We start from the raw sequence: 26,725 nt of genomic DNA on the forward strand, positions 1-26,725 counted from the left end.
TAACAAGTTCAAGTTTCTGCAGAACAGTGGGGTTGGATCAAGGTTTGGAGATATTGGTGGTTAGTAGGATCAGTTTCATGCTATTTGTTGACTCTAAGAGAAATTTAGAAAATAGTCAAGTTACCTTTTTTAATATAGATGCCATCAGTGTTTTGTAATCTCAAAAATGCTCGTTAAACATATTCTAAGGCCTCTGGGATGGGAATAAAAAAACAAAAGAAAAAAAAAACACGCACACATGGTCCTTTTAATGACTGCAGCGAGTTATTGTTTTCAGTCCAAAGCTGAATGTCTTCAAATATTTACAACGTCTTCTGTCGCAACAATAGAATGAATGGATTAAGAAAAACTTTCTCTGGAACAGAAACAACACAATTAAGTCTGAAAATTGCATCCGAAAATACGCTCTGCGCGAATCCGTCATAAAAGCTTTAAATGAAATGTTATTTTAAAATGATTTACCATAAAGTAAAGCTGAGCAATTTGATTAGAAATCAACACTTTACAGTCGTGTAGAGATACGTTTTATTGTTTCTGTTCCTTAAATAACTGACTATTTTGATATTAAGCCTATTGTTTAGTCAAAAATCTGTGTAAAAATGTTGTTGCACTTTTAGATTTTTCACTATAACGAAAAATTATTTTAATATTTAGTTATATTATTAAGAGGGAAAGAAAAAAGGTTTCACAAAATGGATATTTTTGCAATTCTTTTTTGTCTTTTTGCCGTAAGAAGGCATTTTTAATTGCAGCTCTTCCGTCCAAGCAGTTTTAAATTAGTGAAAGTTACGACAAATAGTACATCCCATAAGGTCCGCTGAATAGTCCTGGCACAGGTAAGGCAGGTCGCGGTCCGTTCAGAGCCCCGAACAGGGCCGGTGCGCTCATGGGTGCGCTGAGTGGGAAGGGGAAGGCGAAGGCCGGGAGCAGCGGCTTTGCGGCCAGCTTTAGCTTCTCCACCTCGGCCTCCTGCAGTCTCTTGGCCTTGGCCCGGCGGTTCTGAAACCAGATCTTGACTTGGGTCTCTGTGAGGTTTAGAGAGTTGGAGAACTCCGCTCTCTCCGCGATGGAGAGGTACTGTTTCTGACGGAACTTCCTCTCCAGAGAAAGCAGCTGAGAAGTTGTAAAAGGGGTTCTGGGTTTCCTGTTGTTCTTGTGTTTCCGTAGATTGCATGTGGTCGGACTGGGAACTCCTGGAAATTGATGTATAAAGTCAAATCACTTTTTTAGCTTAATGTTTGGATTACGCAATAACTACATCAACTAGACCAGGGAAATACCAACAAGACAACCAGTCAATCAGTTAGTAGACTTGAAAAATAAAAAAATAAAAATAAAACCTCATTGCAAAGCTACATTCTTTAATCAGCTGTAGATTTATTAAAGGGTGAAATAATCAAGCATCATCGCTTGCCACGTCATTTTTTTCCTGATAAGTGTGGCTGCTCTGAAATATCTATGTATCATTTCACACTAACACTGACCTATTTTTTTGTCAAAGTTTATTTATTTTCTTGAATTATTTGCGTTCCAAAACCAAACAGACCCTTGGATATCTTCGATATTTCTCAGAACCTATTAAGACAGAAAACATCCTACACTCACTTGTTGGGGATGCGTAAGGACCCTGTACCCAGTCACTCGTCTCCTTGTCGCTGAGGTCCACCGCCTCCGGTTTGGACCTATAAACTCCACTCGGTGACGCACACTCGGTCTCCTCCGTGCGGACGCAGCCTGAGCCAGGCTCGGGGGAGTGGAAGCTCCTGCACGAAGGAGTTCTGTCCGATATGAGGGATTCCACGCTGAAAGGGAGATCTAGATTTTTCGTTTTACATCTTCGAACAGGTGACAGGTCCAGTTCGTCAGTTTCAACCCCACTAGCGGCTCTTTCCACCGGAGATGTCTCTCCAGGAGCAGCCGAGGGCGGTGAAGCCTGCGCAAGATTCATTACGCACGACTGCGGTGCCATGCAACTAATATTCCTTTCGCTCTCCCTGTTACTGTTTATATTTTGCTCACCAGAGGAATAGTAGCGATATCGCCAAGATACCTCCGATGGTGCGCAGCTGCGTGGTAAACTTCAGGTTTTACGCACAGGCTTGCCTTTTCTTCAATGAAGTGCTCCCAATCTCGGCGTCTGCCTATCAGACTTTAGACGCCTTCACGTGACTTGGTGACACCGGTTACTGATAGGCTAGTGTTCTGATGACAGAGATGTGGCTGATTTCGTGCGCCGTGGTTTTTGACAGATGTAAACCTATCACCAGTGGTAGAGCGCAGAGTCATGTCATGTAACGTAGGTCAAATGTCGACCTGCTGCACCAGCACCGCCAAAAACAGTTTCCTTATAAATATAAAGCTGCCTTACACAACATTTAAAGGTTACCGTTAGATTTACTAATTTGAAAGGTTCTTATTTAAATTCAGATGCCAAGAATCAGATATTTCAAGAAAGACCGAAAGGTTCAAGTTGGTGATCACGTGTCTCAGATTCACTTTTTAAGAAAGAGATATTTGTACATCCAGATATCAAGGAACCGTTATATTGAAACATATCACTCCAGTCATAAAAGGCTGTAACCTCCAAGGGTTCAAGCAACGTATCTTGACAAAGAGTACATTTTTGCACCTTTTTTTGCTGTAGTTAAAGCCTACAAAGAAAACAAATATCTATAAAAGTTCACTTATGTACCCCTTAGTTGTCCGTGATAATTTCATACCTTTAAAATTTAGTTACACCCACATTAAACAACCTTCAGGACCATTTTTGTGCCTTACAGGGTACTTTTTTTTGACAATTGGACCTTTGGCTACAGAAACAGGAACTCTATATTTTGTGTGCGTGACAGCATTGAATGGAATTTTCCTTTTTCAACACTGTTTATCGTGTATTTTGTTTACAATGAAAACCAGTGACATTATTTGCTGTAGAGCCTCATCTGGAACATTGTGCTTGAGAACATGCTAAACAGTAGTTTATCCCTGTTTTTCAATAAAGCAAGCAAGGCGATCCAAGCTGCAGTTTACCGCACTCTTTATAGTCCAAAGAGTTATTATCACTGTAAATTTCTATTTTGTGGCCCACAATCAAATTGTCTATGGCCATATTTTAAGCCCATTGTACTCTTTGTCTCTAATCCCTTTGAGAGACTGTAAAGGACCCAGTGAAGAGCCCCGTCCAAATTGGTTTTGCTCTGCAGCTCTTCAAATCAAGTCAAATTATTTCCACTGAAACCAAATATGTGAGTTTTTCTGCTGGGCCTGCAGCAGCACACTGTCTGTCTGTCTGTCTGTCTTTCTGTCTATCGGACAATTGGTTAAATGGAGTTAACTGTTTCTCTCCCTGAGGTATGTTCCTGCTTTGATCCTGCTGCGCCTGGCGCCTGTCTGCTCTGCCTCCCCCTCTCCCCCTCTCTGTGACAGTGATAGATTGCTGGGTAACCATACAAGCTTTCAATGACTGTAATTTAGTGCAACATTACATTCTCCTCTATTTACTGCCAGTATTACCACTCTCACTCGCTGTCTGTTGGAAAGGAGATGTTGTGCTGTCTGTAATCTTTTGTTTCTTCTCCATTGTTTTATAATGAAGGACTCAGAATGTAAATACAAATATTCCCTACTTTTTCTTTTTTTTTTCCTTGAGTTGAGCTCACACGCCCCAAAAAGTCAAAACTCTGTTTGGAGACATTAAAATCCATTCATAGCACAGTTGCTGCTCTAAAGTTTCATGAAAAATAAAGTGTACCTGCCCTTTTATAGCTAGTTCTTTTTAGTATTTCAGATTAATTGTCAAAACCAGATCATTTTTGACTGCACTGAGATGAGTTCTAATGCTGCCATTTATGTAGGCCAAGTCAGTTAAAACTCATCATGTAGAAACCATCACCACTTTGTTTTATTTTAGGCCAAAGATGTTGAGATAATTTGCAGGATGAGAGTGGACATTTACCTGTTGGTGGCGCTGCATGAAAAACCCAAACGAACCTTATATTTCTTTTATACACAATTTTACAGGCACACCTCTAAACCTGCTTGCATGCGCTTGACAATTGTTTAAAGAATCAATTGGGACATTTTCTTTCCAATCAGACACGTTAAAGCAGGTTCTATTTAGGTCACTTTGTAAATCTTTCTCTTTCAATGGAGTTGGCAGGACTTAAGCAAACTTTGGGGAGGGGGCCGGAGTCACAGGCACAACATTTATGACACACACAGTGGGGAACTTGTGGTGGTCAAAGTGTATAATCTTTAAAGAATATGGGAGGCCTGCTGGTTAAGCAGAACACAACATTATTTCCTCTCAATGTGGACCTGACAACATTGGTATGTCAAAATGTCAATGAATGTGGGATTGAAAATAAAAATGAAAAAAAAAATTCAATAACAGCTTCCATAAGATAAACTAGGGTCATTAATTGTGTTAAACATACCAGTAACCACTTGCGGCATTTACAGTATGTATATGGATGATTGATGAGGGTGTTACATCAGTCACTGGAATGATAAAGTGAAGCGTACAGGCTCACTTGACTCCTGCTCTGTTTCACTCAGGCCCAATCATGCCAACCAGCCAAAGAGGATGTGGAGGGCCCGAGGTCTTCCATGTGACGTGTCTCCTTTTCTGATGTGAGGTAAAATGGAACTGCATCAACATGTCGGTCTCAATCAGTTGTGTCATCTTTTCCACCGTCAGCACAATGTGTCGTGACAGCTGCTACTCCCTCTATCCTCACTCAAGTTTAACTGTAACCCACTGCACCATTAAAACTTACATTTTCACCTGTCTCACACATGCCTCAGATATTGTTATCACCTGAGAACATTTGTCATCGTGTCACAGAGTAAAACTTGATTTATGTAAGTGAGCTTCAGCTGTGCCTTGGCGTCATGCAGCAAAATGTTGACATAGTTATGGACGGCTGTCAAACAAGTGGGTGAAGTTGTTTCTTTAAATCCAGCTTCTTGTAATCTTGTATTCGTCTTGTTCTTTGAATATTTTCCATTTTCTCTGTAGTGTAATAAGCAAGATGACCGTAAATTATATATCTTTGGGTTGCGGACAGAAAATGACTTTTTTTTCAAAGATTTCATCTCGGGTTTTGGTACACATAGACGGACATTTTTCAAAGTTTTGTGTTGTTTTATTAAACACAAAACTAATGAAAAACACCATTTCCAAAAAAGCTGAGGTGCTGTGAAAAAAAAAGAAAAACAAATAATGTGATATGATACTATTGCGATAACATGAGATATTGAAATCTTTTCTTACAAGGATTATTTTTGAGGTCAATATTTCAGTCATTTCCTTCTAGAGCAGGAAACACTGGAGACTCACAAGGCAGATAGACCTTTGTAATTACCTGATGGGTTGCTGATTGGTTAAGTGCTTTTCATTTATCTAATATATGTGGGCATGACTGGGCTGTCAGGGAAAGGTGTTGACAGGTGAGCAGAGAGTGGTTTGTTATGCTACAGTGTGTTTTCTATGTAGTATATTGGGTCTGGTGACAAGAGGGCGCGTCCCACATGGCGTCTGACAGAGATGAGCAGAGTGTCTGGCTGACAGGGCGTCTGCAGGGAGCCTTGTCCGCTGTGCCAGGCGCTAACAGGTGAACACAGAGATATTGTTGCTGTATTGTTATGGTTTGGAAGAAATGGAGAGGGATAAAGGGAACCAGACACCCTCTCTGGACCTGGAACAAGCCAGGGGTTAGAGTGAGCTCAGTGGCGGTGCTGACAGCAGGGGGGGAACTCAGATGGCAGCCTGCACTCGGTGAAAATTATGATGAAGATGATGCTGGAGATTGACCCACAAACACAGACTGGTAATGTCAAGTTTTGATACTGCAGGCTCTTTATTTTCTGGCCATGATAGATGTAGGCATCTAGGAAGCTAGACAAACCTGACACACATCGGGAAAACACTGGTACGAGGTACAATTCTCCCATGTGGTGTCTTAAAATACACAGATGTTTGATTATAGACTACTGAAGAAGTCTGAGCATAATGAGAGGAGCATTAGAGTGAGTCACAGAGAAATGGTGTGTCCTAACAGTATTTGTAGCAACTTTGTGGTCATGTGAATGACTGAAGGATGTCACCACACAGTATAATTATGTAATGAACGTTCTATACTGTCATTCTCCCTCTTATCAGTTTCATGAGTTGAATGCAGAGTTTCGCTGCACAGATGAGTCTGCCCCAACAAGACTCTACTATCTTTTCCTCATTGTGAATTGTGAAGTGAGATCAGGCCAAAGCACAGTGGAGACAATAGTGAACACTGTTTGTTGTTGACTTACTGGAAGCACGCTGATCTGTGGAAATTAGGTTAATCTCATATGATGGCAGCTGCACATTAACTTGCCGTGACCAACTAAACTGTGACAAATCACAAAACAGCATCTGTTGGAAGTTGACTGGCCTTGACGCATTCAACTTTTTGAACTATTTTCAAGATTTCCATCGTACCTCTTTGAGTTCAAAAGAAAATTGTACTAACAGGTGTGACAGTATATAAATGAACAAAGTAGTGCAATTCTAAAATGTGAAGTTCAAGTCTAAACAATAATAACCAGGTTGGCATCTGCTGAAAATCTAACTTGGGGAAAAAAAACAGCAGAAGAAACTGTTGGAACAGACTATCAGAATGTGGGCTGACTACTAATTATGTTCATTATCATGAGAAGACAAACAAAGGAATACTTAAACACTTTGGAAAATACATTCATCTGGATTTATTTGTCAGTTATTTCTGTGTGATTAATATGTTGTTTGACCAGCACCTGTTTAGCCTTGCCTAGCTTGAAGAATAGATTTGACTCTGGTGAAAGGTAATAAAATCTACCCACCATGATGCATTCCTTTCATACATCAATTTGGTGGTATAACTCATAACAGTATGTAATGTGTCAGTGAGTTGGTGCTGATAGGCAGCATTTGTTGCTTTTGGGTGCAGCCAGGCCAGTTATTTCCCAGCCTTTGGATCAAGATTAAATTTGATGGCCACAGTTTCATATTTAATGCTATCTGGGAACCCATCAGTTATCATTTGCCAACGACTCCTTTAGGAACAACAGCCAAAGCTTTGGAGTTTCTGACATAGCCAGCTGTCCAAGACTTCATGTCCTGTGAGCTGGTCATTATTTGTACGTAAATCAATTTTAAAAAGCTAAAAGTAAAAGTAAAATCATCATCAGACTATGCGTGATGGTCTTAATATTGTATTTTGGCCTGAGTATTCTGTTTCTTTTTCTCTCCAAATGTGCAGACACAGTTCATGTGCATGTTACCAAAGTCCACTCAATTGGGATATTATCTGGCATTGAACATGCATGTTTTTAAGCAAGGTTGAGTAATGTTTTTTGGGATTACATAATCTGATTACATAAAATGAGCAAGTTTAATCAGTTTCAGAATACTCTGGAAAAATGCATTATTCATAGCTGTGTCATATTCTCATCTGTTTACTTTGTGTTGTAGTTATGGAAAAAGTACAGTACAGAACTAAACGGTTTGAAACCTAAACACAACTAAACAGTGTTGTTTAATAAGACAATTTGATTTTAACAACACTAAATGTCAAACATGCTATACATCCTGTTCTAAGTGGAAATCATGGTGTGTATTTATTGACTAACTGTGTTTTAGACATTCATGACTTATGGTATAACTGCTAATATAACAAGTTGAGACTTGTGTTGACTTATCTTTGGCAATATCGCTGTCAGTGTTGATATACTCATATTTTGCCACTTACATATTTTCCAATATGTTCGCACTGGCTTCAAAAGATGCTCCAGGCACATTGATTATAACAGTAATTTATGGTTTCATCTACCAGTGGCTCTGATGATGTTTGTTACATTAGAAGGACCCAAAAACTAATTGGTGTATCATGCCTTTCTCTTGGATATTTGTGCACTTGCTCCAGATACTGGGAAATGCCTTCCGCAATTACTTTCCCTCAGTGTAATGATTTGGTCACATGCCTAATTCTCTAAGTTGAAGAAAACTGAACTTCAGTCGTCTTGTACACCTTACATTAGTACAGATTTAATCTAGAAATATTGTTTAATCAAAAGATATTTAGGGCACTAGCTTTTGCCTTTTGCCTTTGAGCGTTGGTCTGTGATCTCAGTGCAGTGACAGCTTGAACAAATACGCCGGGTTGATTCTTCTGAGATTACAATAGATTCCACGTCGTCTCATGAAGCTCTGAAAGGGATGGGAGGGCATAGCAGAGGCCCCTGAATAAACAACCATTAAATTCTCCCTGTGCTGGTATGAGGGGAGTCTCCAGAGTAGAGGCTGTGCTTTAAACCAACCAAAACACAAAAGCCAGACAGAAAACAGAATTAAATGTAGGGAAAGGAAAAATTGTTCAGATAAGGAAGCCCATTTTACCTTCACTACTTCATCTTTTTAGACTGGATGCAGTGTGAAAGTGGCAGATTAGTGTACAGCGGGAAAAAGGGAGGTTGACGTGCGGAGGGAGAGACGAGGGGGACGAATTAAATGAAGGAGAAGATGAAAGCTTTGTTGTGTTGATGCTTAATGAGCTGGAAAACACAATTGAACTTCTCTGACTGTGGAAATTGCTGTGAGGGCATCGTAAATTAGCGCCAGTGTGGGAGCTAGCCTCCTGACAGAAAGGGGGCTTTGTGTGGTTAAGGCATCTTTAAAGGCCTGCATCCACTGAGATCTTCACAGTGGTCTCAGAGCACTATATGTCACACAGCAAGAAGTTTGGTGGTTACTCTTTAGACATAAACAAGGGTAGCATTTTTGCTTGTCCTTATAAGAATCTTAACATTTTGTCCTATTCTACCATCCCACCTGTTGATTTATGTTCCAGTTTAACGTAGTTACCTCTAATATGCTGGATTATTATTCTATAAATAGTGAAGACAGACAAAGTACTGAAAGAGATAGGACATTGTGGATGAAGGAGAAAGGAGGAGATGGGCCTATATCTACTCTGATATTTGGTGAACTCCAAAGGATGACTCTTCATTCTGGCTTTGCAGGCTTGGCACATGCCTTCTGTTACTAAGTGGCTTCATATTGAAAGGCTCTGTGGCTGCTATTCTCTCTCCCACCGGGTGCCAGCCTCTCTGCCCTGGCAGCTGCTGAGTTTTAGAATGAAACCAAAGTTTCCACTCTGCAGGTGAGCTGCACAGCCAAAAACAGGGCCCCTGAAAGGCCTTTTCAGAGTCTCAATAGGAAACTGACTTGGGGAAAGAGGAGCCGGCACACAATGGCTGCCTTCTCTGGACACAGAGAAGATGGAGATGAGCTATTGGGGTGCTGCTTTAGTGTTCCTTATAGCCATGTCGAGGAGAGGTGACGGGAGGAGAGAAAAGAGAGAAGAGGATGATCCCCCCCCCTTTTAAGTTTCTGAAGGCGTGGTTCTTTACCCTCAGCGTTTTCTGGCCTTGCTTCTGCTGTGCGAGGATGTCCTGTCACCCAGCATCCCCGCTGTAATTGCTGCGCCTTTGAAATCTAATGAAACTTAATGTTTTCTTCCATGTCCCGGGGTGACAGAGGTGACACTCCTATCCACACACCCCTTATTCCACCACCCCCTCTTCCAGTCCTGTCCCAGACCACTGGGACTCCCTTTTGCCTTGCAAAGCTCTTTCCATGCAGGCAGAAAAGAATGCACCTCCTTCTGCTCCGCGTTACCTCCTTTTCACAGTTTGCTTTTTAGCTTTTATTAGCAACAGCTTTCACTGACATATGAAGAGTTGGCAATAGAGAGATGGGGTGTGTGAGGTTGTGAGGTGCTTTATAAATGTGGGGAAAGAGAGGAGCAATGATGGAGGGGAAAATTGGTTGTCTCTGGTTATCTTTTGTCTTTTGTATTCAGTTCAACATGCTGTCAAACTTGAAAAAAACAACCAAACAAATGCAACCTGCCATTCTTGTTCTTTGAGTCTCTACAAAAAAAAATTACAATAGAACAATAATTCAGCATTGTATATTGTTTTACTAATAATGTTGTGAGTAATATCCTCCATGGACACATAATGATTATACCTTTTCACAAATGACCTGTGTCACAACTAATACAATATCACTGTAATTTACAAATATTCCTCAGATGTAATGAAATGATTGGATGAATTGGACATGACTTTTAATTTTGGTTTGTGTTCATGTACACTAAATACAACAAAACCTTCAAATGCAAGGAGCGACAAAGACAGCAATAGCAGGTTGGCACTGGCAAAATGTTTACATTTTCTCTGAATTAATTATTTTCGAAAAAGATATTCTTATTTCAAAGTTAAATATTAAAATCTACTTGTATATTTCTGCTAAAGATTTGTGTCCTGGTAAATCAGGACAATCTCTATGCCTCGGTAAGATTTTTCTTTTTACTTTTGTAGGAGTATTAATACTTCAGAAATATTCCCATCAAAGTTAATGATGGTTATTGTTATTTCAGTTATGACGATAACACCCAGTCAGACTCCAAAATGGCTTTATAATATTTTCAGAGTACACTGTTTTGTTATTGTTTACATTCCACGTGAGACTTTAAACAGCACATCATCTGAGAGATTATGGACTCTTTAGCTGTCTAATATGATTATGTTGACTAAAAAGATGCTATCAGTGCCTGTCTATTTTTTTCTCTCTTCTCTTTCTCTCTCCCTCCTTCCCTTTTCTCCTCTAATCAATTCCACTCTGTTATTGCTGGCCCTGGGGCTGTTTGCCTCATTGCTAAACTGCTTTCTTGAGCACGAGACCAAAGCCTGCTCAAATGTCCATTAGACACTTTAAATACTGTGTGGCTGACCTTGCCATCATTATGGAATAAATGCTCTCTGACAGTGAGGCACTTTACGCCTTCTTAAGCCAAGAGTGACTTTTCCTTCTGAAGTTAGTTGACCAGATTTGAAAGGTCAAGTGGAGAATAGAAACTCTGATTGCATTGCAGACAGACTGACGAGAGCCAGACAGACTGTGACCGCAGCCGTGGAGGATGCTATGGAATTCAGTACAGACAGTTCAACATAAGTTCTGAGGACAGACACACTCACAAATGCACCACAGTTCATGTACTATTTGCTCCGAGGTTTTGAGGAGAGAGAAGCATTTCCTGCAATAGGGCCAGCTCAGAGGGATTTATTGACATAAGTAAAGTCCCATTCTGGCAAGAATCTTTCCTCAGGGATAGGTTCATAGGGCTATGTAAACTATTAATGTAACGGTAATGTAACATTATCTTGTGATGGCTTCATTTGAGTGAACGCAGTCAGCATCATTATTGTGTTAGTTTACCTCACAATGACTCTTGAATTGAACCTTTCCTGGTAAAATAATTAACTGCCTGATGTCAGTAGCTGCTAAGACACATACAGTAGCTTATAGTGTACGTGTGCTAACAAAAGTTATGTACACATGATGATGGTACACACTGAAAACAGAGGTGTAATATTTATTGTTTTATTATCATTAAACAAAAGGTCCTGTTGTAAATGTGCTACTATTAAATGCCACATTTGACTCTCCCTTAATGTTCCTGTTCAGTGAGGAGAAGGCCGTGTTATGGCCCTCTGCACCCGCAGTAACCTCGCAATGACAGTACAATAATGTGTAATACACAGGCTTTGCTGTTTTAAAGTATGTGAGATAGTCCTTACGTTTCATATACAAGACTGAAGGATCCAAACCTAACTACTTTTGGTTGAGGTTTAACATATATTTTGCATGTACTGTATGAGGAACTGATGAAATCAGAAACTAACAAGCTCACACAGAGAAGTTAGACGGGGGCTAGCCTATCTTAGCAATATGGATCTAGCTTCCAGGACTTGGCCTGGCTGAGATGAAGTGTATATTCATAGATCCCCAAGGTATTCCAAAGCCATTAGATGTTGTTTTTTTTCCCCGTGGCAACAAACAAAATAAACAAATGGACTTACGGGAACACAGATGGAACACAGATGAATTTTCTTAGGGGATAAATGACTGCTGGAATGGTCTATAAATCATTTACACTTAACTAGGTGTGGATGGAAGAGATGCCTGGGGAGTTCTGTGTTTGAATACCTTTTTGTTGCCAGTTCATGGCCTTGCTGCTTTTCCTTTCAATTGTTTTGTATTGTATTCTATAGAGATTCACTCAAACTATTTGAAATACAATCCTTCTATCTATAAACTCTACTATCTTTCTCTCTCTATGCTAAGTTCGCTCCCTAGGAGCCAGGTCATTAAAAACCAGTACAAACAGCAAGCGTATACCCTGCATTGTGCACCTGTCAGAGGTTTTATTTGAGTTCTTGATTTCAGACTTTTTTCTCCTCATCCCATGTGATAAGTTATGATGAATAAATCAAAGAGGAGGAGAATAAATATTACTAATATGACTTCAAGGCTTTTTCTCCCCTCTCCAAAAAAGCAGCTACACAGTTCCAAATCCAACCCACCAAACAAAACATAACCCTCTCCAACCCAAAGGAGGAGGTGTGTAAACAGATGCTTAAAACAATTTATTAAACTCTCATTTAAAATCCCAACAAAAAGTGCAGCAGATATTCATTTTCAACAAAGCAGTACCTACTACCTGTTTTAGTGTTATCCACCAGGTGAATAAGTTAGCAATACATCTCATTGGTGACAAGCTGAATACAACAGTTTAATATTTCTGATTAAGTTAATTGAAACTCCAATAAAGCAGTGAATTAAAAAAAAGTAAATTTTATACACTGTTATCCTTTTAACATCAATTAGATACAGCAGAAAGTAAGTGGCAGCAAGCTATCACATATCACCGATGGCAAACCCATTGTCTTTCATGCTGCGCCTCGCTTTACTTTGCCGTCTGTGTTCTGCAGGTATGTAATTATGGTTTGAAAAGGTTGGAGCCACTGAGCCAGACTTTCCACGGGGCACAGTGTGGGAACAAAGCGGGGTCTGGGAGCAGAGGTCAGAGAGCACAGGGGCTGCGTGGTGACTACACACTGCACAGAGAGACAATCGTCAGTCTGCCAGTGGAGTAGATTCAGAGGTCTGACTCATATCCTCTGGCTGGGTTAGTTCATGTGAAATGAGAGACTACAATCTCTTACATGCAAAAAATCTCCTGTAAGGACTACAGTTGATGTGTGAAACAAAAAAAATTCCAAAAAGACTGCTATTGTAAAAATGACATTTACAGAACATAAAAACACAAAAGTAAACTCTCTAAAGTGTATAACGGAGCAAAGAAAATGGTTACAATCAATAAAAAAACAGTGTGATAAAAAATCCTGATGTTCTTTCCTCAACATTCACCTTACAATTGCCCATAGGCGCAATCAAAACTTGAATACAGATTGTCTTTTTTGCTATATGAAATACAAATATCTGTCATTTTAATTTTATTACTTTGGAACTAATTCATTTGGAACAGCAGATATAAAGAACTCATCTCATCCATGTGTGTAAGGTTGACCAAACCCACAGGTGCATAATCAGTCAAATAAAATAAATAAAAAAATCTCTCTCAGAGTGATAGAACTTATTTTTTCATCATCACAGTTTTCTTTACAATATGTGTGGTGCCCTGTAATCTCGTAGTTTTGGGTAAGATTGAAAACTTAATGACAGTGCAATGTCTTCTAAGGTTTCTTTTGTAAAGTCATGCTCTAGTTTACTATATGAAAGACAGCAGACAAGCTTTAATAGATACTCAAATTTAGTTGAATTTTTTTCCTTTATGGTAGCAAACAGCATTGCAGGGCCCATGTAAATAGCCCGAGAGGAAGCTCTCCAGTTAGTGTATTTATAAGTGAAGACTAAAAATGATTACCTCATTTTTTCAGCTTGATAATCTTTGTCACCAACAAGTCTGTGAGCTGATGGTGTTGGTGTTCTCATATTCTCATCAGACAAATCTGTGTAAAATCTGTGTCTACATTAAAAGCAGAGAGCATGAAAAGTTTCATCCGTTGACATAACTGCTCAGAGCGAGCACATGTTTCTTCAATAAGGATGAAAGCGCGGCTCTCTTGTAATCGGATCTTTCTGTTGCAGGCAGCTTTACATCAAGGAACAGCAGGATCCTCTCTTTAAAGCGGGAGCATCAGAACAGATGGGACTGTGACACGCAAACTCTGACACACACAAATTCAGAGCGTGACAAACACTGAGAGGATGTCTCTGGATGCAGCGTGTTGCGGATGTCGGGGAAAGGGCAGTGGTGGTGTGACACCTGTATTCGTTAACACCTGTGCTCGCTCAGGGTTTTTCAGAATGGGTTCCCCTCTGGGTTCATTCAGCTGATGGCTCTGTGGTGAATGCTGTGGGGCTGAGGGTCAGAGGTTAAAGGTCAGGGGGTACTCCAGCTGGCAGCTAGGCTCACATCAGACTCCAGTCAGTAGGCATTCAGTTATTGGGGTAGGAGAGGGAGGGCTAAGATTGCCTCTGTGTCTTTGTGGTTTAATGTTCGCTGTACTCCACACTTGCATGTAAATTAAAATGAAAAAAGCAGATATTGTACAGAAGCTTGATTACCGTAAGTTAAAGCAGCTATAATTGAGATCTTTAATGCAGAACATGAATTCTTCTCTGTAACAGGGGTCGCTGATAGTGATAAACAGATAATTATCTCCTGACTTTCCCAAATTTGGTCTCACAGGAATTTATTAATTGACCAAAACCTCATAACAGGCAATACTGCACACCAAATTAAATCAAATTAAGTGCCGCGCCACGTAAACAATGCCAATGAAAAGTCAGTTGGCAGCTTTATAACCAATTCCCTGATTCAGGCGAAGTCATATAAAGACCACCAAAAGTCTCCAATCAGAGGCAGAGAAAATATTTGTAGCGTAGCTTTAAAACAACACCCTGGATGTTGGGGTTTGTGCCCAATGTTGGATCATAATTTTTAGATGTAGTGTACTTGTTATTCTGTTCTTTTTTTTGGATTTTATGACTTAAGTTTCCAGTTCTGATTGGTTTTGATAAAGCAAGCAGTTTGAACTTTTTATACAGTCTATGCATGGTTTAGATTAGGAACCAAAACTACTTAGTTAAATTGAAAACAAAAGATCGTACAGCGTTAAACAGCAGACTCTCAACTGAAAAGTTACAGTAGTAGTCAAAAAAAACTTTATATTGAAAGTGGTGTCAACACTACCATCTTAAAGAAAATTCTTCTTTCTTCACCCTGATAATCAAGTCAATGGCCAAATGTTTATTTTAACATGTCACATTTTAAAGCTACATTTCTGGCCCTATTCTCAGTAGTTTTTAAGAGCACTCTGACGGCTGTCTGCTGCTTGTTAGACACTGACTACTCATAAGTAATTCACACAACCCTACTTAAAAAAAAAAAGAAAAAATATCCCTTGAGCTGACTTTCCCACAAAGCCTCTATAGGATAAACCATGGTTTTCTAGTTGAGTTGTCCATGGTCAGCTTCCAGTTCATTGTGGGCTTTTGCCTTCATATGCCTCCTCAGTGGTCAATATAGTCTCAATGATTCTCTGCCAACAGAGGCGAGGGTCACTCTCACAGTGGGACCTCTCATTATGTAAGACCCATACAGGTTTTGTACAGCTACCTTCTTTTTTTGGAACCATGATTTTTTTCCCCTAAACCTAAATAAGTTATTTTGCAGCCTAAACCTAACCAAACAGTAAATGGTAGTATAGTCATCTTAGTAAACTTAGCCAATGTTGGTGCTTCTCTTGTTAGAAGGGCTTTTTGTTTGCATGTAGCTGTACAGTTACAAGCCAACTACATACGGGAATAAAGACATCACAGGACCATATGGAGTAAAATACTACATTAGACAAAGTAGCATGACAAATAAATATCTGTGTCCAATGACACAGAAGCCAAAGCAAATATCACTAGTTTGGACCAGACCCAGTCTAAGTTCTAAGTTGGTGGGGCTACTTTGAGAAAGAAGTGGTTTGTTGCTGAACAACAGCAATTTTTATGTCCAGGACATAACTATTGCATTTGACTGAGCTGCTTCACCCATACATTGAAGGGCAAGAAAACTCAGATCACCTTTTAGTCCTGTCAAAAGTGTTCCATGCACTTTGTGTCTGTGCATTATCATGGAAATAGAGAATTTTTTGTGCTGAATTTTTGGGGAAAAGAGGGAAAAATATTATTAGTATCTTATAAACTTATAATTGACAGTGTTTGTGTGTACCTAGCCTAAATATCTCAAATTGGAATTAAACCAGGATATTACCAGGTAATCGTCCTCTGACTTAAAAGAGAAGTGTGCTCGTCTTAAGCCACTTCCACACACATACTGGGATCCTTCATTTTTTGGAGAAATTTTACATTTCATGTGAGAACCAAATGTCTGCAACATTTGCTCTAGACATCTTGTGGATATTTTCCTTCCAGATCCTAATGGAATCTCTGAAAAATCAATGAGTCAGACAATGTAAGAATTTGTCAGCAAATAGAGTATTTCTGAGCTTTTGCAGCCGTTCTGAGCGTACATGTGAGAGTTTATCCTTTCTGCAAACCTGTATGCTGCTTTGTGCTTACTTTCTGCTTTTGTGGATGTGTGTAGATACACCCAGTATCATATCAACACAAGAAGAACCTCATCTGCTCTTGAGACACCCGTACACCTCAACCCTCTTCTCTGCATTTCCAGGAGAGAGAGTGAAACTCCTGCTGTGATGAGCATGTAGAGACTGGATCAAATTGTCTGCACGTTCTCTTGTTTATGTCCAGCCATTGTGCGTGAAACCAACCAAAGTCACATCTAGTGATAAAGTTAATTATCGCAACCAATTGAGTCAGTAAGAGAAACTTTGGTGGCCAGTGTTTGACACGCCAACTTAAAAGATTATTATTTATTTCATCTTTATATATTCACAAGTTGTTTCTGCTTCCCCAAACTCATGACAAAAATGTTATTGCAGAAACAGACAAGTCAACTGTCAGGTTTTTGCATTTTCCTGGTTTCTCCAGTGGTTGGCAGATCTTTTAATTACTGACAAAAGCCACATGTGCCAAGAGTTGGCAGGGAGTGTGTTTCATTAAACAGAGTTTTCCAAAACATTAGCTCTCTTTGAGTGGAAAATCTATTTAATGAGAAGCGCACAAAACACAGTAAATAGCTATTAAACTTACTTTAACAGCTCCCACATGTTTACTGTGTTTATGAGGGGTGTGATTGAGGGAGGAGAAGGGTGTACGGCATGCTTGTGTGTGTGAGAGAGAAAAAGAGAGACCACCTGAGATTTCCCTCTCATTATTGTGTCCTTAATGTATGATTTCCATGCGTGACACACACTGTTAAAGCAGTGTATTGGCTCTGTGTCAGCTCAAGCAGCTAGCATAGCTAATAGTCATCTTTCACGCAGATACTCACATCAGCCTTTCAGATTAGCTGCCCTGAACAGAAAGGTTAACCACATTCTTCTGTGTCTCCTTTCAAACAAAGAGCTTCCCACTATTCTTTCATCGGTTACATAACAGAGTCCACTATCTGTCTCCTGTGGGGCTGTGCAGCTCCTGGTCCTTCTCCTCTCCTGTGCCTCGGCTGTCGTCAGCACCATTGTTGCCGGAAAACTGTTCTGGGCATTACATATGGAGCCAAATAATCAGGTGGCTCCAGACCCCAGACTGACTGGATCATCACTCCCCTCATTTTACCTCATTCAAATCCCCCCTGTTCATTGATGAGAACATTTTCTGTTAAAGAAATCGCAATATTAAAGAATAGTCACTCAATTTCATCTTTGCCTTTGCTCTTCCATGGAGGTCCTCCCCCAGCCCTGTAATTCATAATAAACTCCACTGTTAGATGTAGATGTGTCTTTAATGGATGTTGGTGAAGCATCAATTAAGTTAATTGTAGATCATTGACTTAATTTTAGTTATTTAGAAAACCCCAGCTTTCCTAAATGTTGTAAGTGTGGGGGAGGTGACGGAAGACTGTGTGCAGAGGCGGAGGGGTGGTTAGCCTCAAAAACAGCTCTGTGCTCTGGAACGACCTTTATGGGATTTACTGATAGTAATGGCGGTGATGATGAAGTGTCGGTGCTGATGATTGTTTTAGTATGTAGGAGCGACGTTTCTGTTTTGGTTAAATTTCAAACAGCGATTCATACTGTGCCGAAATTTAGAGTGGAGTCTGATGTCTCCAGTTGATTGTCACCTGTTAAATAATATGTTCTCTATTTGTTTCCATTTTAATTGGAGACATCAAGATAACAATGCCTATTTAAGTCAAGTGGAAACATGACAGCTGCATTCCTAAAAGCAGAAATAAACTGTCATTGGATTTAAGGCAATGCCAGGGCATCAGATCCAGCACCACAATTACTATTTAAAGAAGGTTAATAAGTCATTGCTGCTGTGACATAGTAATCTACTGTTTCTGGATACACATTGTGCATGTTTGTAGATATGTGGTTCTGAAAACTGTCCACACTTGCCTTTGTCCTCAAACACACACATATGCAACAAATGCAGGGCAGGAATATAAAGGCAAGTGAACCCTGAATCTTTCATTTTAAAATGGGAGTTTAGTCAAATATTCGTTTTGGTGGTCTCCCCCATCAAGTGCATGACATGTGCAGAACATGTTTTATAACTCAGTTATGGGCATAAATCATGCCTCAATGATTTACGCATTTAAACAGTTACAGAAAAGCAATTTATTCTTGGCTCTCATTTGCTATTTGTGCAATAACATTGAGTGTGTGTGTGTGTTTTGCAGTTTATTGGCTGCAGTCATTACTTGCTGACATTACTTACTGCTTACATTCTCTAAAAGGCTTTTTATTAACATGATGCAGCACATACACATTCATATATTGCACCACAACTTGGCAATAATGGGATACAAGTAGAGTTATGCATTGTGATGGGAAGATGAATACAGATTTGGTCTTCATGCATTTGGCATATTGCTAAAAATCTGCACCAGTTTCTGAGGGGGTGTTAAAGGCTCATTAAGAAATATTTCACCACCACAATTTGCTTCTGCTAGTCTTAGATAATAACAGAATGTCGTCACTGCCAACAAGGTAAATGGTGATTATGTTTTTCATGTCACAGTAATAAATCATCATGTTGTTGTTGTTGATATCACATTTTTATGTTTAATTTGTGAGAATAGACTGTAAAACAACATCTGAACCTGGAAGGGTGAGTGGCTTCAAAATTATTTCAAGTCTTTGACTTTTGTGAAAGCACACTGGCCACTTTTCTTACCAAAAGTTAACTGAGAAACTCAATATCCATTTCATGTCTGTGTGCTTGCCTGGGAAACAGAATAATCTGAAAACTCATCTTTCATTTGCTTTGGCTCAATTTATCCAATCCCTCTTCGTCACAAAAAAGTACAAATCTACGTGTCTGAGAAATCAGCTTTCAAAACTTTTTTTTTTTAAAAGTCATAATTCCCTAGTTTTGAAAGTTTTCTCTGCATTTCAACAAGATACACTATAAAGGAGCATATTTGCCAGTAAACCTGTTGTGATCTCAGAAGATCAGTAAGCATTCTTGGAGTTAATCCCTGCTGGTCGCTGCTGAGCTTCACATGAAAGATGTTTGCAGAATAATGCAGGACACAAGGGGCAGATTGGTAGAAACTTCAGTACACTTTTTTCATAAAAGCACACTTTCAAGATTTGCGAGGAAGTCCTTTTAAAGATTCTGCAGGTCTCACCACTCGTTTGATGTCCAGCGCATGTCTGTTATCAGAATTATTTTAGCAACAATGTTTCAAGATTGCCTCCATGACAATAATCCCTTATTGCTATCCAGTCTTGCAGATGCCTGTAGCTTCATATACATATCTTTACATCTAACTCCGTGCAGCAAAGTGAATGAGCAAAAATATGATGGTATAGTATAAATACAAGAGTAGAATATTACAGTCCAACAGCACTCATTTCCTTGCCAATATTTCACAGACTGTCTTACAGATGTTTGGTATTTTCTTGCCTTTTTTGGGCAAGCAGACCACTGAGTGACCTGGGAGAGAGGCTGGTCGAGGAGCAATATTGGACTCGTACATATGGATCTGATAGAGAGGACAGATAAGCAGCAGACGAGCTGGAGCCATCCCCAAAACAGAGCAGGAAGTGTCTGGTGTGTCTTACCGCTCCTGTTCTGTTATACAGTGAGCTGAATCCAGTTGTCATCGCACATTATTAACTCACGCATTAACTTAATGACTCTCCTGATGTTGCATGGACACTGAAGGAGTGCATGGAAGAGTTCTCATGCCAACAATGACAACACATGCTTAGATGTAATTAAGCTCCCGAGGGATGTGCTTGTTAAGGGAAGATTCCGAGTTAAATTTGTTAACGGTTCATCGTAATCTCCGAGTAGACTTGTATTGTCATAATTGGGTTGTAATTTAAACATCTTACTCTGTTTATTATACATGAAGCTTTTCTTTTCTGAAGCAGTGTTAGAGTGTGATTGGATCGATTCAGTATGTGTGGTGCCTGTCCCTGTAATTACATACTGATAACCTGACTGCAATCTGCCCTCCTACAGTAGATGTGTATTTGAAGGGTAATTAGTCTTTTGAAATTGATGAAAGTAAAAAAAAAAACAAAGAAAAAAACTTTTGCCTGCAGATGACAAAATCAGCTATTTCAGAGCAAGCTAAGCAGAGTATAAGTAAGAGTACGTTTGCTTCATGCTACTGTAATACTATGGTGTGTATATGCAAGAACTGATTTTCCTTTCTGTGCGCAATGTTCCACCTTTGAATAAACTATTAGTTAAGTAGTCGAATAAATGTGACGGGAGAAGTACTGGAGAAAGGCCTTATAAGCATAACCCACAGTCACTTTGGGCCTTGGACACAAATGTTACTATGATGTTATTATAATTACCTTTACTTAATCAGTTAAGTGGGGCTAAGATTTTATAAGAATATGGTTAAGAATATGTAGCTGTTTTTTCTCTCAAAGTGACAGGGTCAGTTTTTCTTTTTTTACTGCACACCTTCTTCACCTGTGAAAATCCATGTGAAATGGCAGACTGCATCAGTGCATAATTTGTTGTCTTCAAAGCTGAGGAGAGACAAAGAAGAAATCAATGATCGTTACTTACACTAGATAGCGAAAAGCAAATTGTTTTTAGATGTCTATGCAATACTTAATAAACTTCACTGATATTGCACTGCAGGTAAAATTGGCAAAAGGTAATATATCTTTGGGGAAATAGGTGGAACTGTCACTACATGATAAAGACGGTCTGATGACAAATCATCTTAACCTCAGCCTTAAAGGCCTTATAACCTTGATAAAGAAGGATAATCACAAAATGTGTACCCGTAATATCAATATCATTTTAGTTTTTTTGACTGTTCACTCAAAGTGATATACATACATATTTACATACTTACAGTATGTTCATATTTGTGAGATAATGACTGAATGGGACCAACACATTACACATTGCAACATATTGCAAGTATGCTGTATTACTTTGAGCTGACTTCCTTGTGTTCAGAGAAGACAAAGGTCAAAAAAACATAGAACATTGATAGAACTTTGCCCCTTCCTTTCCACAACAGGTGAACTGAGACATTCCTGTCCAAAACGTCGAACTGAAAGAATACGGAGGCATCATGTTCAGGTAAGAAAGCTAAGACTCCCTTTGTACATGTTACAGTGTGTAACGTTTGTGATACATGGGAACGAGCACTACACATTAATTCAGAATCTCTTCACTCACAGGATTTCTCTGACAGTGAGCGTTTCACTGATATTTTGCGTCACAGCAAAGCCCTGGGTATGTATATATTGCACCTGATTATCTGCTTTGTTGCACTGCAGTTACAGTCTCAAATTTGTTTTTCATTTTAGTTGAGTAATATTGTTGCTCCTTTTCAGATTAAACCTGCAGACAAGCCATTCCAGGAAGCTGTTTTGTAAGTTGCCTTTTCCTTAAACTAAAAGTAAATAATCTTGAAAATGTGAAAATGAAATTGTGAAATGAAAACGGACACTGAATTGTCCTTATTTCAGGTCTATAGATGACAACGGAAAGCTGACCTGGGAAGTGGAGGTGGAGCCTCCAGAGGACATGGATGGGATTCACCATGAGATCGACCCCAGAATGAGGATTTGGAAGAGCATGGCAGGCGATGGACAGGACAAACAGCCCCTGAAGGCCGAAGAAGACTTGGATGAGCTGTATCATCCCTCCCTGGCTGAGCTCCAAGATCAAATTCAAAATATGGACCCTCCTTCTCAAATAGAGAAGGATGCTGACAAGCTTTCACCTGTACAGATCGAGCCAGAGGAGGACATGGATGACCTCTACCACAAAGACCCCATCATGCCTGCCCTTTACCAAGAAGAACCAAGAGCTGCCGCCGCTGTTGATGTGCCGTTTCAAGCCAAGTACAGTGAGCCAGAGGAAGATATGGATGATCTCTACCACAAGCACCCCATCATGCCTGCCCATAACCTAGAAGAACCAAGAGCTGCCGCTGCTGTTGATGTGCCGTTTCAAGCGAAGTACAGTGAGCCAGAGGAAGATATGGATGATCGCTACCACCCGTGATTCTGTGACAACTCAACACGGGTAGATCCCAATCATTTCAAACATAAGGCTGACACAGTGCAGCTGCAACACGCAAATAAATCAGATGTGTCATTTGATTCTATTAAAATACCTTGAATTAACACAAAGATCTGAATGTGTCACACATATGTATCTTAATAAATTTTCAGCTTCTTGTGGAAGCTGAGCAAAACCACAAATCTTCTTTATGCAGAAATATGAACCTGATTTAAACAGGAAAACTAAGTGACGTCATTGAACAAAATGGGTGAGACAGAAATTAAAAAACAAACTATTCTCTGATCAACAAAAATAGTAAATTATGACGACATCAAGATCTTTGTGCTTCACTGTAGCTGCTCAGCAGGAATGACTCCCTTCTTCAGTATCAGGTTACCATATAGAGCAGTTTCCCTGAAAGAAACAGTAAACAGGAAAATATTAAAAACAGAGGGGTGAACATAAAAAAAGGCAGAGATAATACACACCCCGTGGCTACAACAGCGTATGCCTTCTTGGCTCGTTCATAGAAGGAAAATCTTTCCACCTTCTCAAGAGGAGTCTGTATGCAAGCGGAAATGATGGAGAACCATATATTAACACAAATTCATTTTCTTTTACTCGCTTACTGTTTTAAACATGGAGTATACGGGCTGTCCTACCTGAGACCCCGCCTCGCTCAGGAGCTGAGCGTAAGTCGCCCACACGGGGACGGCTAAACATCTCAGTTTGTCACTGTCAACCAGATCCATGACTGCTGCCTGTGGAAACATGTCAACATAGATTGAACATGTGAAATAATCATTTAAAAAAATATCCACATCAAAGTAGCTGCAACAAAAAGAAATGTAAGAGCACAGTACTCAGTGGTTATGGCATACAGACATGTGTGCATATTTCATAGTTTCTCTGGCATTAAAGAGAAAATTAATGAAAAAAAACAATCAGTGTCAGCAACAACATGGGCATTGCTATCGGTGCATGCCTATTTAGGACATAGTAAAAAAAATCATTGGGTCCCCGCTAAGTCTTAATATTAAGTAAGTACAATATCAGATGAACAACAGCACGACATACTATTCATTTAACAAAAATTAAGTCATGGGATTTAAGAGGGTAAGTAGCAGCCAGGTGCTGAACAGACTGAACAAGAATGCCTTGTTTGGAAGGGTTTCCAAGAGAAAGCATCTTCTCTCTAAAAAGAACTTAGAAAGCTGCATCTCAGAAAATCACAAGACTTCTGGAACGACGTCCTTGAGACAGACAAAAGTAAAGTGAAGAGGTTTGGTCACAATACAAAGCACTACATTTGTAAAAAAATAAAAATAAATAAATAACAGGGCATCAGCACAAATGTATACCAACTGCCAAGCACGGTGGTGGAGGGCCGATGATTTGGGCTTGTTTTTCAGCCACAGGACCTGGGCACCTTGCTGTCATTGAGTCGTCCATGAACTCCTCTGTACAGCACAAAATTCTATAGTTAAGTGTGAAGTTATCTGTCTGGCAGTAAAAGCTTGGCTGAAACTGGGCCATGAAAAAAAAAGAACAAGGTTTACAATCGCAGCAGCAAATCTGCAATAGCTGAAAAAAAAAAAAACGAGCTAATTAATTTTTTTTTGACAGTGTAATATTTGTTGTTGTTCATCTGAACTTTTATTAACCTAATCTTAAACTGTGGTAGGAACCAAATTACTTTACACGATGTACGGATATGTAAAACCTTGGAACTGAAAGTGGGTGCATGTTTTCCACACGACTTTTTATTGATCCTGTACCGGACTGGGGACGTAGGTATCCAAGGGCAACAGCTTCAAAATGGCCTCCAATAGCTGTGGGATTCCCAAACCTACATTAGAATAAGACACAGTAAGAACATGCAGTGACACACTCACCTGACAGTTTTGTGTACAGGTCGGTGTATTAACATACCATCAGCTCTTATCTCTTTTGGGCCACACATACAAATAGAAGATGCTGGGAAATTAGCATCTGCAAGCACTGAAAAAAAAAAAAGACATTCACCAAAAGTCAGTCGCTTAATGATTCTGTCAATCTCTACATTGTGTTGACAGCGATATTAGCTTAAGCTCAGTAGTGTTCAAAGGTTATACGCTATCGCTGTTAGCATCCAAAGCATGTGTATGCAGTTGGAAACCATACCCAGTTCATCCCCATGGCCCATTTTTGCGAGAGCATGTAGCAGGTCAGGCGACAAAACAGAGGGGATTCCTTTCAGGACGACCATACTGACAGCTCAGTAACGCGGACTTTGAAGGGCTGCAAGAGGAGTTACTCCACCAACTTCCGTGTTCGTTTAGACACTGCTTTCGAAAAAAAAGAGTACCGAACAGAAAACTTATAATGCAGTTTTATCGAGTATGGTGTATCTATTATAATGTTATGTTTTCTAAAGCCAAAATTTCAGCTCGTTGTTGCACAGACGTTGCAATAATTATTTTAAAAGACGGACGCAGTACGTAAGGAAACGTGACATGTGATTGGTTAGATATGGAGACGAAAACTATTGGCTTTAACATTTGGCAAAATATAGTTGCACAATAAAAGTGCAACTTTCCTTGACATATGTTACTTGAGGCTAAGATGTAGCTTATGTTTTGCCATCTCGTTTGCAAATATCCCGAGCAAAAGGTAGTTTTCTGACTTACCCATTGGTGTATCATCTGAACATGGAAAAGGGTGTCATCATAGTACAGTGTAGTGATTCGTTGATCCCACCCTTGGGTGGGCATAATTCAAAACAGATTCCGGTGAATGTGTTATTCCGACACACTGTCTGATTCCAAGAATGTGAGATAATGAAAATATTTGTCAGATGAAAGAAATCCACGCAACCCGGCCTGTTTCCTCCGAGCCAGAAAAACTCTCAGCTGGATGGCGAAAAAAAAATGCTGAGGAATCCTTTCCATGACCGCAGAGCATGAGCTGTTTAAATGTAGAAGAACCTGGGTTTATAAAGGCTTTTACAAAATAAATAAATAAAAGTCCCATTTGCATGTTTTGGAGTATTGTAAACAATCGTCATGCAGCTTCCGTTTAATAACCAAGTTAAATATATTGTAAAAGCTTTAATGCAAGTCTTTATACTGTAATTTATAAGGGATGATAATTATGAGTACCTAATGCACAGGTTTTTTTTTCTTTTTTGACACCGCGGAAAAAAATTGCTCACACTTTCTACACTCAAACGATTTTTTTTCCTCAGCACACTGGCTCAGCAGCGCAGATAAAGTCAGCAACATGACTGAGTGTCACAGCTGCAGTGTTGTTTCGAAGTGTGAGAGTGTTTTCTGGGTTAGATATTGGATTCTGCTGGGCAAGAGAAAAGAACCTTGCAGGAGCCGGGCCTGTCTGCCAAATGTGGAAGCCCCTTCCCCCTCTCCGGACCCATGCTGCTCTCACTTTATTTCGGCTTCTTTAAATAAGTTTATCACGCTATGAGGGTCCGCGCTGCCAAATTGTAACGTTTTGCCTCCTTTGTGTGTGAGGAGTGCCTCAATTGAGTCTACATTTATTATTTTGACCTTTCGGCAGCCTCAAAGAGCAGTTGCTTTTCGGGGTCCCTCTGCGAACTTTCGTGCTTCCCCGCTGAGTGAGAAGACGAGGTTTTTTTCTCTCCTCCCTTTTAAAAGTTTTTGTCCCGGGGGGCTGACAAGTGAGCAAGCTTCAGGGGAATATTGAATTAAAAGAAAAAAAATCAATTAGGCCATGGCCTTGTGAAGATATGGGGCGCCGCCGTGTGAAGATCAGAGAGAGAAAAGATGCCTCCTGATGATTGGAGCAACAAAAGAAAGCGCACACTAACCAAATTTGTTCTGGTGTTCTCTTTGAAGTCAAAATGACATTTGAATGTCACACCAGACAATTTCGACCAACAGACGAGACGCAAGAGTTTATGAACAGATCAGTGTGGTTACTTTTTTTGTATTTTCAATAAAAGCCATGGTATTTGAATAACTTCTGTTGAGATCATGATCCTTTTCGGCAAACCCAGTTAAAAAGGAACATTTTACACCAAGCAACTCCACTGGAGAGATTTCCCTAGAATTTTGTCCAACGGTCAACCACTATAACATATATAGAGTCCTGTTATTTTAAGTTAAGAAAGCACACCAAATCTTATTTGATATAGGTTAATGCAGTGGTCTTGGATTGTAAAACACAGCACATATACAA

At 39.7% G+C, this 26,725-nt stretch overlaps 3 protein-coding genes across 4 annotated transcripts; 1 reads left to right on the forward strand and 2 right to left on the reverse strand.

The window, feature by feature from the left end:
• Positions 1-665: 665 nt before the first annotated feature.
• On the reverse strand, positions 666-2,109 carry msx3 (muscle segment homeobox 3). Its single transcript, XM_075478196.1, has 2 exons — positions 1,606-2,109; positions 666-1,193 (listed from the first exon to the last, which is right to left on the reverse strand). The coding sequence occupies exons 1-2, from the start codon at positions 1,967-1,969 to the stop codon at positions 787-789; spliced, it is 771 nt and encodes a 256-aa protein (XP_075334311.1). The 5' UTR covers positions 1,970-2,109; the 3' UTR covers positions 666-786.
• A 1,220-nt stretch (positions 2,110-3,329) lies between these two features.
• Positions 3,330-22,641, forward strand: LOC142392405 (uncharacterized). Its single transcript, XM_075478197.1, has 6 exons — positions 3,330-3,437; positions 4,555-4,634; positions 21,534-21,595; positions 21,697-21,751; positions 21,853-21,890; positions 21,988-22,641. The coding sequence occupies exons 3-6, from the start codon at positions 21,588-21,590 to the stop codon at positions 22,526-22,528; spliced, it is 642 nt and encodes a 213-aa protein (XP_075334312.1). The 5' UTR covers positions 3,330-3,437; positions 4,555-4,634; positions 21,534-21,587; the 3' UTR covers positions 22,529-22,641.
• Positions 18,631-24,957, reverse strand: fuom (fucose mutarotase). 2 transcript variants are annotated; one of them, XM_075478198.1, is made up of 6 exons: positions 24,692-24,957; positions 24,461-24,529; positions 24,307-24,377; positions 23,191-23,289; positions 23,017-23,090; positions 18,631-21,027 (listed from the first exon to the last, which is right to left on the reverse strand). In XM_075478198.1, the coding sequence occupies exons 1-6, from the start codon at positions 24,774-24,776 to the stop codon at positions 20,949-20,951; spliced, it is 477 nt and encodes a 158-aa protein (XP_075334313.1). In that variant the 5' UTR covers positions 24,777-24,957; the 3' UTR covers positions 18,631-20,948. The 2 variants fall into 2 exon arrangements, with proteins under 2 accessions (XP_075334313.1, XP_075334314.1); XM_075478199.1 differs by having other exon boundaries at positions 20,956-22,942.
• Between the last annotated feature and the right edge of the window lie 1,768 nt (positions 24,958-26,725).

This window comes from Odontesthes bonariensis, chromosome 2 (genome assembly GCF_027942865.1).
Source record: "Odontesthes bonariensis isolate fOdoBon6 chromosome 2, fOdoBon6.hap1, whole genome shotgun sequence".
In the NCBI taxonomy this organism is placed as follows: domain Eukaryota; kingdom Metazoa; phylum Chordata; class Actinopteri; order Atheriniformes; family Atherinopsidae; genus Odontesthes; species Odontesthes bonariensis.

Coding starts and splice junctions, on each gene's coding strand:
- fuom (XM_075478198.1), bottom strand. CDS start 24,776: ATGGTCGTCCTGAAAGGAATCCCCTCTGTTTTGTCGCCTGACCTGCTA. Junction 23,290..24,306: donor ATACCTACGTCCCCAGTCCG/GTACAGGATCAA, acceptor ATGTTTCCACAG/GCAGCAGTCATGGATCTGGT. Junction 21,028..23,016: donor TACGCTGTTGTAGCCACGGG/GTGTGTATTATC, acceptor GTCTCTCCTCAG/CTTTGAAGACAACAAATTAT.
- msx3 (XM_075478196.1), bottom strand. CDS start 1,969: ATGGCACCGCAGTCGTGCGTAATGAATCTTGCGCAGGCTTCACCGCCC. Junction 1,194..1,605: donor TCCTTACGCATCCCCAACAA/GTGAGTGTAGGA, acceptor ATCAATTTCCAG/GAGTTCCCAGTCCGACCACA.
- LOC142392405 (XM_075478197.1), top strand. Junction 21,752..21,852: donor GCGTCACAGCAAAGCCCTGG/GTATGTATATAT, acceptor GCTCCTTTTCAG/ATTAAACCTGCAGACAAGCC. Junction 21,891..21,987: donor CCATTCCAGGAAGCTGTTTT/GTAAGTTGCCTT, acceptor TCCTTATTTCAG/GTCTATAGATGACAACGGAA.